This window comes from Bemisia tabaci, chromosome 6, assembly GCF_918797505.1.
Source record: "Bemisia tabaci chromosome 6, PGI_BMITA_v3".
NCBI classification, from domain to species: Eukaryota; Metazoa; Arthropoda; class Insecta; order Hemiptera; family Aleyrodidae; genus Bemisia; species Bemisia tabaci.
In genome coordinates this window covers 5,399,252-5,410,952 of record NC_092798.1, presented here as the reverse complement: position 1 = coordinate 5,410,952, position 11,701 = coordinate 5,399,252, and the positions used below count along the sequence as shown (strand labels likewise).

At 36.3% G+C, this 11,701-nt stretch overlaps 1 protein-coding gene across 1 annotated transcript; it reads right to left on the bottom strand.

The window, feature by feature from the left end:
• Positions 1-6,439: 6,439 nt before the first annotated feature.
• On the bottom strand, positions 6,440-8,197 carry LOC140224805 (uncharacterized). The gene has a single exon (XM_072301496.1). It carries the CDS (start codon positions 8,195-8,197, stop codon positions 6,440-6,442), a length of 1,758 nt encoding a protein of 585 aa, XP_072157597.1.
• Between the last annotated feature and the right edge of the window lie 3,504 nt (positions 8,198-11,701).

The following is an 11,701-nucleotide window of genomic DNA, read 5'->3' as shown; positions in this document are numbered from 1 at the left end:
ATTGATGCGATATATCGCATGCCGTTCCGACACAAAATATGGCGTCCATCGAATCACCTTCTAACAGTCGCATCTTCAGAGCCTGCGCGCGTGGGGGTGGAGATGGAGCATCCCTGCCGTCGTCGAAAGCTCGTTAGGGTTGTCCTCGGCGGGGTAGGTGCGAGGAGAACCCGTTTCCGGCGAGGATCCGCCACCGGAAACCGGGCCGGGAGTGTTCTCAATTAAAGGAATCTCCGCAGCAACGGCAGGAGCCAGGGCTCTTTTGCATCTCGACCAACTGCTCGAGTGCATCTGCCCCGAGGCCCAGACGCAAGCTGCTGCTACACTTGCAGACGACGCGTGCACCCGCGCCGGGGAGGGGGAGGGAAGGGGGATGTAATTAATCATTGGAAGCCACTTCGTCAGACCCCGACCTACTGTCTGACATGGCTCAGCCGTCGACCGATCTGTCACTCCTCGTTTTCGCGGCCGGCGACGATCTACGTAATCCGCACGGATTTCGGCCGGTAGGTCACCGTGAGTGTGGAAAGGGTTCTCGGAGGAAGGCCATGGGTGCAGAAAGCTCTCGATGGGACGATCGCAGAGGGCAGGGTTGCCGCAGAATTTAGAAAACGAAATTCCCTGACACTTCCCTGATTTCCCTGACGCATTTTGGTGAAATTCCCTGAAAATTGATGATGTGGCGGATGGTTAAGAAGTTAATGGAACATAGTTTTCAGGCAAATTTTGTTAATCGAAACCTCTATAGAATTGGTTCCCATTCTATAGAATGGATTTGAGGTTGAAAAAAAAGACTGAAAAAAAAAGTTCGGTAAATTATGGAACCGCGATGTTGTTCGGTACACACGACCGAATTATTCGGTCTGCTCAGCCGAACTGTTCGGTCGACTGAATCGAACTGTAAGAATTTATTATGGTTCGGTCGCACAAACCGAACAATTCGGTTGAACAGACCGGATAATTCGGTTGTGTGTACCGAACAACATCGTGGTTCCATAATTTACCGAACTTTTTTTTCAGTAGAGCAAATGAAGATGATGCAAATGAGAAGCAAATGAAGGTGATTTAACAAATTTTCCCTGACATTTTCGTCAATTTCCCCGACCGTGGCAACCCTGTAGAACGTTACATAAGGCGGCTCTAGAAACCCCGCCCCCTTAGAGCGTTACGTATTTTAAAAACGGCCCAAAAAATCTACCCTACTAAAATTTGAGTGCCTTTCACGACACGTGGCCCACCAGATGTAAATTTTCGGAGTTGCTCGCGGTGTGGCCAGCGAGAGCAGACTGACGCGCAGAACAAAGTTCGCATTGACGAATTCGTGACGGCAACGTTGCTTTAATGAGACATTTTGTTTCATTGCACGTACTACGTACTCGCAACGCGCATACCTGGACGGGACTCAAACTCTTCCGAGCTAAGGAACAACGCCTTATGAGGCTTCGGACGTTGCCAAATTTTCTCTGTTAAAATACGAATTTCCAGGGAAATCCGTCAACATTTTTGCTCCAACTTTTCGAGGAATTTTAATGAAAATCGGATCTAAATTATATGAAAATTTCAAGAGAGAATGCTCGTAACTTCCTTAAAGATAAACATTCTATTGGAGGAAACTTGGCGACTCTCGAATATTCATACGGCGTTTTTCCTTAGCACGGCAGGGCTGTGAATAGCCGTGCCCGTGGAATTTTAAATTCAAATCCATCTGAGGTCCTGACGCTTATAGCGCTGGGTCCCACAGCTTGAGCCTCACCTTTTAGTTCCTTGGAGAATCGAAGCGAGCATAAAACAACCGTCCCAGTCGAAATCACATGCTCGCACGAGCAGAACTGGGCTGCATTTGGAAATTGGACTACATTTTGCGATTTGGAACTATAATTTCTGGCTCATGTGTAAAAACACTTACGTGCATACGGAAACTAATGGTACAAACGCTGTTTCTAAACTAAGCCAGAAATTATAGTTCCTAGTTGCAAAAAGTAGTCCAATTAGGAACTAAAATTTCTAGCTGCGTATTTGGTGATGATGCACAATCAGTTTCTTAACGGCATGCATACGTGTTTTTACGCAAGAGCCAGAAATTGTAGTTCCTAATGCAAAATGAAGAGCAACTGAACTACATTTTGCAATTTGGATCAATAATTTCTGGCTCAGTTTGAAAACACCGTATCTGCCACTAGTTTCCGTACGTATGAACGTGTTTTTACGTATGAGTCAGGAATTGTAGTTCCTGATGCAAAATGAAGAGCAAATACGAGAAAGCTAGGGCTAAGGAGGAGGGGAGGACACCACCCTCCTTACAGAGAGCTTAAGGGATTTCGCGAAATAATTGCGGGAAATATCAGTCGTTGAGGGAAAGTAATTTTAAAAAATTCTCCAGCGAGTAGATCTCAAAATTGTTCCTGGAACTGTCAAAGAGCAATTTCAGATCATACACCCCCCCTCTCCCCCAATTATTGGGGTGCAATTATGTTCCCCAGGGAAGCCCCCCAGGTTGAAATTACCCTTGAGTGGCCCATCCCTCCAACAAAAAAATTCAGAATTTTTTGAAAATTCGGTGAGAAATTTATAGCATGAAGTTGTTTTCAGTCTTCATTTAAAAAGTAACCGGGAGCAAAGATTCTGAACCACCGCAACCGAACAACGTCGATGTGGTCTCGTCTTGAAAAGCCAGGTACAACTCACACTTCACTAGAAAAAATAAATAATAGAGAATTCTGAACAAGACAGGAAATCTGCAACGTCGCGTTGTAAACCGAGATACTCAGATACACAGCACATATCGCAGAGTTTCTGTGATGTTGCAAATTTGTGAATTTCATTACTTTCGCTGACAACATCGTGAGTTGCAATGTTGTCCCATGTTGCAGGTTCTGTCACTAAAACTGGTAACTAGTGAAGCGCGAGGAAGTTTTAGTTGGTATTATTTTGTTGCAAAATTTTATAAGTTTATCGGTTGGCTATGTCTATTTGAACTGGTTCCGAACGTCGATGGCTAAAGCCAAAATTTTCGTACATTGAAACGTTTCATTATTTACGAAGATTTACCTAATTAAAAACAGGAGCTAACCTAATTCCACCTTCAAATATTTCTGGAAATATTTTGGAACAAATCGCGAAAAATCAACGAAAATTAAAAATATAAATGCAGATATTTAGTTTCTTTCATAAAAAGTTCGAAGGTAAAACATGAGCCATCGTTCTAAGGAATTTGCCGGAATTGTGAAAATGGAGGCTCCGTCATATACTGAGCAATTAATTAGCCGAATGCTAAACCCTGGAGATCAGAACAGTCAATGCAGTCATTCTGTTCGGTGATCTCAAAATATCTGTCTGGAGACGTTACAGTCTGCTGAAAATACAAAAGAGGAGGAACAGAAGAATGAAAAGGATTCGATTCGACTTACAGAGAGAAGTGACTTGCAAGGTAAATCCATATCTGAAAATCACAGAGGAATACACATGATGGTCGCACAGAAACACAATGAAAGTAAAAACGCAAGAATTTTCACACACGAGGTTCAGTAAAAAGCAGCGAGTTCAATTCTACCGGAGAGCAACAATGGCCGACCGCTCCAAGGCAACGATTTTTGTCAACTGAAAAGAAAAGGAAGGGACGAACGAAAGAAACGAACGAATCACTGCGCTGGGCGCGCGGTGCGGGGAGTTCCTCAAGCTCATGTCTGGCGATCCTCCAACTGTCTCCCCTCTCTCTCCCCCTCCCATTTCAATTTCTCCGTTTTCGAGTACTCCACTTGACTCATTCACTTCATTCACCTTTGTCGCAGGACCTACCGTCTGAAAGAGTCAAAAAACACCGCTGTCTGCTGTGTTTGACCACTTCTCTCTGCGAGTTCCGAAGATTCCGTTCTACGCTTCCTGTTTCGTCTTCGTCTGTATTCTAGACTTCGTTTCGATTGAATGCGGTTGGTCCGTAGGTCGGCATTACCTTTTCGACACAATTTACGGCTATTCACAGTCCCAACCATTTCTCCTCATCTCAATATTTCCTGACAGACACGTATTCTTGAATGGATTTATGAAACCGATGCGACGGATAAAAAATTCTTCGAAAACCCAAGGAGGCGGAAGGAGACTCAAAAACGTTGCATGAGGATTCAATTAGAATAGATAAGTCTAACTCGGACGATTGTTAAATCGGTTACCAATAGGTAGCTAGAAAGTTAATGGAGGGGGGGGGGGGGGGAGTGTCAAGAAGCTTCTTGCCTTTTCGGGAATCTATTGATGCTCCATGGAAAATCAAGTAAAGGTAATAAGTTGGATTTTTTTAGCAGTTCGATGGACGCCATATTTTGTGTCAGAACGACGTGCGATATATCGCATCGATTGGTTCCATTTTTTCCATCATTTTTTCAGCTAGGTACTCGTCATTTTTCTCGAATTTTGAGACCGTAATTCTGTTATCTGTTGTCAGGAGACTAAAGAACTCACTTATTAATTTTGACACACAAATTCAACGTAATAAAAGCGCGGTTCTTTTAGAGGAAAAATATCGCATTCGATGCTGATATATCGAAACTGCATTCGAATGCGATATTTTCTCTCTAAAAAAACCACGCCTATATTACGTTTAATTTGTTTCTCAAAATTGGTAAGTGAATTCTTTAGTCATCTGACAACAGAATTGCGATCTCATAATTCTAAAAAAATGACGAGTGGCTGAAAAAATGGAACCAATCGATGCGATGTATCGCATGTCGTTCTGACACAAAATATGGCGTCCATCGAAACACCTTAAAATCCAGAAAACAGGAAATCTCCATACAGAGGGAAGAAGCTCATTCGAGCACAATTTTCCCTCGAAGAGATATCGACGGTGAAACTACCAAACCACGTATCTCGGTTTGCGACGTCGCAGACTTCCTGTCATTCTTTACTTTTTAAATGAAAAACTACTTAACGTCCAGTCTTGAAAATTTCTGTGATTTTTCCTCTTCGTGCGGAGAATATTCTGTGAAAATTTCAAGGAATGATATTGATTTGGTCTACTTCAAAAAAATAAAATGCGAGCGTAGATTTTTAAACACCGCAAACGAGATACGTGGTTTGGTAGTTTCACCGTCGATATGCTGTTTGGTGCAACATTAGTCACGACCATTCAGGAAAACTGTAGACGCGTTTCGGCATCTAATTGGACCCATCATCAGTAACAGCGCAGCCTCCTGAATTTTCTGCTACCTAGCTTGGTACCCAGGCCCGCCACATCCCATCTCGGGCCCTGGTACCAATTTTCTGGCCTGGGCCCCTAGCCAAGGGGGGGGGGTCCGGGGGGCCTCCCCCGGGAAATTTTTGAAATTTTAAATCTATTTGGACGCATTATAAAGCTCTTAAGAAAAAGTAAGAAAAATTGTATAGTGCCCTAGCGTGTTTTTGAAACTTTATTCACCTTTTGCGGAATTTTTAGGGTAACTTTTTCACTTTTCCCTACGAGACAAGGGTTACACATGAGTAGTATAGGCGGCCATTGAGGACACTCCACTCAACTCTCTAACTTTTCTCAAAATCAATGCTATTTTCAACAAGAATGAATCAAGAATTTTGTAAATCTGACAACACTCTATTTTTCTTTCTAAAATCAGCCTAATTTCACAAAAAATTAGAAAGACAACGAAACGAAAAGTTCAATAAAAATAAATTAAAAATTCTATCTAAACTATTCAATTTTTGTTAAATAAATAGCATTTCTAAAGTATAGGAGTCTACTCATCCCACCCATTCAACTTTCTCATTTTTCCTAGAAATCAATACCAATTCAGGCAATATCAATCAAAAAGTATTGCAGTTCTGAGTAGGTACATTCACAGCACTCTCTTTTTCATTAAAAAATCAGCACTAATTTCACCAAATAAATAATATCTTTTAAAAATTACGATAAACAATCCACATTCGGGACACTCACCCAACAGTCTATTTTTCCTAGATACTCTCACTCAAGATATTGAATTTTCGTTTCAACCATAGCTACAAAAATTTATTTTACGTAAATGGAGGTCTACAGAAATTCTTTTGTCATTGAAGATGAATTTGATTTTGAAAATATTATACCGTATTTCAAAAACCCATTTGAGCGGACAAGATCAAAATATGAAATTGTAATGGACCCACTTTCTGATAAAATTCAACATCTACCTGAATCTAAGAGAATGAAATATAAAAAACTTATGGTAATAATATTGTTGCTCATTTGAGTGTTTTGTCAAGAATTGTTGAAAGTGAAATTAAAAATCATGAGTAAAACAATACATAAATTGAATAAAAGCTTTTTGAGTAATAAAAGGTTCCCAAGCTCTCAGAGTTAACCACCCAATCTATATTTATTTTATTTACAGGAACTCTGAGTTGAGGAGTTAACTCTGAGAGTTTTTTATTTTTATTTACATATGAACATATTGACTTGCTTGTCCACTCGGTTTTCTTTTTATATACAGTAACCATATGGCACAGTACCATAATCTTGCAAGATTATCCTCTTGTCATACTCAAACTTGAACTTTTTGGTTTCTAATTTATTCACTAAATTTTTAGTTTTTGTCTCTCGGGTTATTGTATTATAAGTCAAGGCTACAGATCTTTGCTTGAGTTGAGATACACCCTCCTTTATTAGTTTTATCATTGTATTACCGTTCAATTTTTCTAAATTTTGATAATTCAACGTAAACCCTTTGATTTTTGTTACACTTTTACCAAAGTTAGTTTGATAATGGTAACTTTTAGGACCCATCGACGCCCATAACTTTATATATTCATCCTTCTTGAGCTCATCCGTCCATTCTCCAAGCATATCACCTGTCTTAACAGTATTTATACCATCATCAAAATAAACCACAGAATCTGTATCACACATAATGACATCCTCACCTAATTCATCCAATTTTTCATACAATCTTAGTCTAGCATTTGCTGTTGTGAATAAAGCTATATAAATATTAGTACTCGTATTATTCTCAACATAATAATCCTTAAACTTATAACTCATCTGTACTGTCTCTTCAGTTAGATAATTTACATTTATATCTGTTAATCTATCATCTAGTAATATCTCATAAAATCTTCTCACATCAGTCACATACTCTGTTTGACTCATGTTTTGTCTTTGTCCAAATTTTCCCCACTGACTATTTAGGCAAATTTTTGATACTGCTCTTTTACCAGGGTTTACTTCAATTTTCTTAGGATCCAAGTCAATGTCTAACTTCTGTTTTATATCCTGTATGTATTCTTCATTTGAATTATAGTTATGAGGACTGGATTCTAATTTTATTTTCATAAAGTCTTTGACGTATCCTTTAAATAATTTATTGCTCTTGTTTTTAAAATGCCACACCTCATAAATTTCGTAAATCTTATAACCTTTTTTGATTGCTTTATTAACTTCAATAGTTGACCATGTTCCTGTCATAGCTCTTTCATTTTCATTGTGGGTGCAATTTTTCATTTTCTTTTCAGCACATTTCAAACACAACGGGAATAATAATTTCTCATTTTTATCCATTTTAACCTTAACAGGTAACACAGGATGATATAAGTTCCTAGGTGGTGAAACTTTACACTTTATTATTCCGAACCATTTTTCATCATAATTTTTTGGATTGAAAATCTTTTCAGGGTGCCCAACAGGATAATAATCATAATACTGTACAGTTGAGTATAAACTACAAACATCTACATATCCAATTTTCTTTTTCTTTGTAGATTTTGCCAATAATTTAAAGGCGTTAGTTCTTCCACCAAAAAATCCATCCCGAGGATTCAGAGATCCGATTATTTCCGGCTTTTTACTATTTTTATACTCAGGTGATTTAGTCCAATTACATTCCCACATTTCAACTAAATTATACCCTGCTTTCTTTATTCGAGTGCTTCTCTCCTTTGTTTTTTCATACAGATCACCCATTTCTTCTCGATTTACATTATTTATTCTATCCTCCTTGTAACACTGTTGACATCCATGCCAGAAGCAACCATGATACTGATATACTGTATTGGTTTCTTCATCAAAACCGTCAACTTTTGCAGCACAGATAATTTGTTCGCCACCATTTAAAACGTGTTTTATGTTTGGGTTCCCAAGACTATTTAACCAACTTATGGACTGTTTTGAATATTTTTCTTCCATCGGTTCATCTACGACAGCTATTGTGTTATTATAGATATACTTTGATCTATAAATAGCCATACAGACACTAGCTATCGTTAAATATTGGAAAGGATCTATATTAGCTATTTCTAGAAATTCATCCCTAAATTTTAAACACCCCTTTCTTAAAATGTCTACATCTGAGTCACAATATTCTGGAATATTCTGGATCTATATTAGCTATTTCTAGAAATTCATCCCTAAATTTTAAACACCCCTTTCTTAAAATGTCTACATCTGAGTCACAATATTCTGGAAGTTCATATCAAAAATATAATTTTCTTGAACTTTTTGTAAATACCATTCTAAAAACTTCTTCCTTGCCTCAGGTTTCATTTGATTATAATTGTAATATTTTTTATCAGGGATAGGCCCGACATAATTCTCATTTTCTTTAGTATTAAACAAATGTGGGAAGTACCCCTTCTTCAATTCAGTCAATCCAAATGTTTTTGGAAAATCACTCAGAGGACCATTGACAAAATTACCACTATCAATGATTTTCAATCCTATGGAAGGTATTTCTAATAACATGAGTTTTGTTCCATTATAAATTGTATAAGGTTTAAGAGTATTTTCAACACAATACTTTAAAATAAACTGGGAATCATAAATTTTTGCGTAATGAGCTATACAAGTATAATTTCGATGCTCTTTTGATATTAACCATTTACAAAAATCATCATTTGTTTTGAATTCATGTTTATTACCATAAAAGTCATGAACAATTACTAAATTCGGAATATGAATTCCTGTTTCTTGTTGTGCCTCATAATCGAAGAACAGGTATTTTTCTGTATAAGTACATTGAGGTAATTTTTTCTCTTCTTCCTCTCCGAAAATTTCATTTGCAAAAGGAAACGGGTTCAATATATTTAACAATTCTTGTTTATTCATTTTTCCACAATCTTTTATTTCTTCCTTCTTACCTTTTGCTCTCAGTTCATTCAGATTATAGTCTTTCACAGGTTTTACAAGCTGATCAAGGTTACCTTTGCATAAACAAACTTCTCTCTTACATTTGCCCCCTTTTTGTCTCTTCCACTGCATATAACATTTATGATTTTTTATTTCTACTTCTTTAAAACAATTTCGACATTTTTCAATTCCACATTGATGGTTTTCTTCAGAGACCGAATATTTCAAAATATTTTCTTTGCTGGTTTTATTATCTCTAAAACAGATTTTATTACAGGCTAAGCATTTGAATACAGTGTCACAAACTTCCTGATGATTATCAAAACAGTCTTGATTAAAACAATACCTGTTACAATCCTTGCAGAATATTTTATTTTTTGTTGAGTCTAAATGCTCTTCTTGAAAACATAATCTACATCTTTTTTTCTCCGGTTTGCATGTATGTTTATCTTTATGATCATAAGGTTTATTACAACTATAACAATAGTAAGACGAACCTATAAAACCAGCCATTGATGATATTACATCAAAATGATTACCATGCTTATATAAATATACTTTTATTTCTTTTTCAGGCCCTCTATAAATAACAGAGTTCAAATTTTCTGCACAAACAACATTTATCTGAATGTTTATTAACTCTTCCAAATGTTTTATATCATCCAATGTAAAACCCTCCTCATTATACTCCCCGAGTTGATTACATAGTTGATTAGTTAGATCTGTTTGTAATTTTCTTCCTTTTCTGATGTAAGTCAGATGAAGTTTTGAGAACTCCCTCTTAAATATATTCGTTATAGGTGGATTTTCCATTGGATAGGTTAGAGCCACAATTACTGCTCTTGGGCAGCATAAATTGTCTTTATTTTTTATCTGGGTAATAGAGAGTTTGGTTTGTTTAGCTTGAGCTAAATTCAGGATTTTTTCTCCTTTTCCTCCTTGGGGCATAGCAACCACCTCTATATGAAAAAGGGAAGTTGTTAGATCGAGATCTTCATTTGAAGTCAAGATTCTTGAAACGGTATCCATTAGTATTTGTACTAAATCTTGAGTTACGTTACCTCTCTGAAAGCCTGTTGAGATAGGCATACGAAGCTCGTCATTCATTATAACAATATTTATTCGATCACCTGTTCTAAAGTTGGTACGTTTTTTAGCCATTTCGATCATTTCTTCAAGAGCTCTCGTTATTAAACTTGTTTGTTCATCAGCTGTTGGCTGTGTTATTAACACGCTATCTTTAATAGAAATGGTGTAATCGCATGAATAAGCTTGATACTTTTGAATAAACCGAGATCGAGATTCTGTGATTTCGATAAGTTGGGTATCATTCCTACTACTCGGGTTTTCTATTTCAGGTTCAAAGAATGAATCATCAAAGTTAAATGCAGCATTGATAATTCTGTCAACATTTTTTATTGCATCAACTAAATCAGATTTCTTCATTTTATAATATCCTTTTATCTTTCTCTCCTTTGCGATTTTTTTCAAATATTTTACAGTTTTTGTCATGGGATCTGGTTCAATATTCAAAACGCTTAATAATTGATCTTTCTTCATTCTATAATATCCTTTTATCTTTCTCTCCTTTGCAATTCTTTTCAAATCTTTTACGGTGTTCATAATTGTTTATGTAGACAGTTTCAATTTTATTATACTATTTATTAGACAAAAATTTTTATAAAGAAAATATTTTTTCCCTCATCCTCATTTTTTCATAAATATTTTTATGTACTCTTTAAAAATTGTAATAATATGATTGAACAGTTTAAAAATAAAAAGAGATAATACTTTTTGGTTCTGGAACGACTTGACAGGTGGGTCGCATATATAAGAGGATTCAATTCATTATTTGCAGGACAACCCGGCTCTTCTATTGAGCTGAAATTAATACAAAATTATTCTCTTTCAATAATTCAAGTCTTCTTTTATGATAATTTGACTTCAGATGAGCACTGTAACTTAAAAATTTAACTATCCTACCACATTCGCACTGCTTTTCGATGAACTTTTTACTATCTATATACTTTTTCATTATTTCATTTCTACATTCTTTGCACCAGTGCTGATTTTTGTTGAATTCGATCTCTTTTTTTATTTCTTTACACTTTGAACAACGACGAAAATCATATGCATCTACTAATTTTAAAATAGTTTTGAGTTTATTAGACAACTCCATTTTTATAGTTTTATTTATATAGAAAATTTTTTAATAAGAAATTCCATATTTACTGACGCAGCAAAAAGCCTTCATAAACATAGGTATAAAAACATGAGACTGTTTAATTCCGTTGGATAATAGTTGCATCGTTATTTACACTGGGGACATTTACAGTCGTTATTTTCTTAATATTATTAAATCTAGGTCCTTTTTTAGGGTCTGATTTCATTTTTTTCAATTCATCACGTGTTAATTCCTTAGTTCCCAGTTCTGAAAACACTGGTTTAAAATCATCATGAAATTTAATATCTTTCAAGGATTTTTTCATATACTTTGATAGTTTCTTATCTTTTGAATCTACAATAATAGTCGAGAAAACTTTATTTAGTTCTTCAACCCCAGAATTATCATTATGTTTTTCAGCTTGAGATTTTATGATTTTCTTATATTTCTCCTCCCTCTCG

Excerpts from the sequence above, each read along its gene's own strand:
- LOC140224805 (XM_072301496.1), bottom strand. The coding sequence starts at position 8,197 with ATGGCTATTTATAGATCAAAGTATATCTATAATAACACAATAGCTGTC.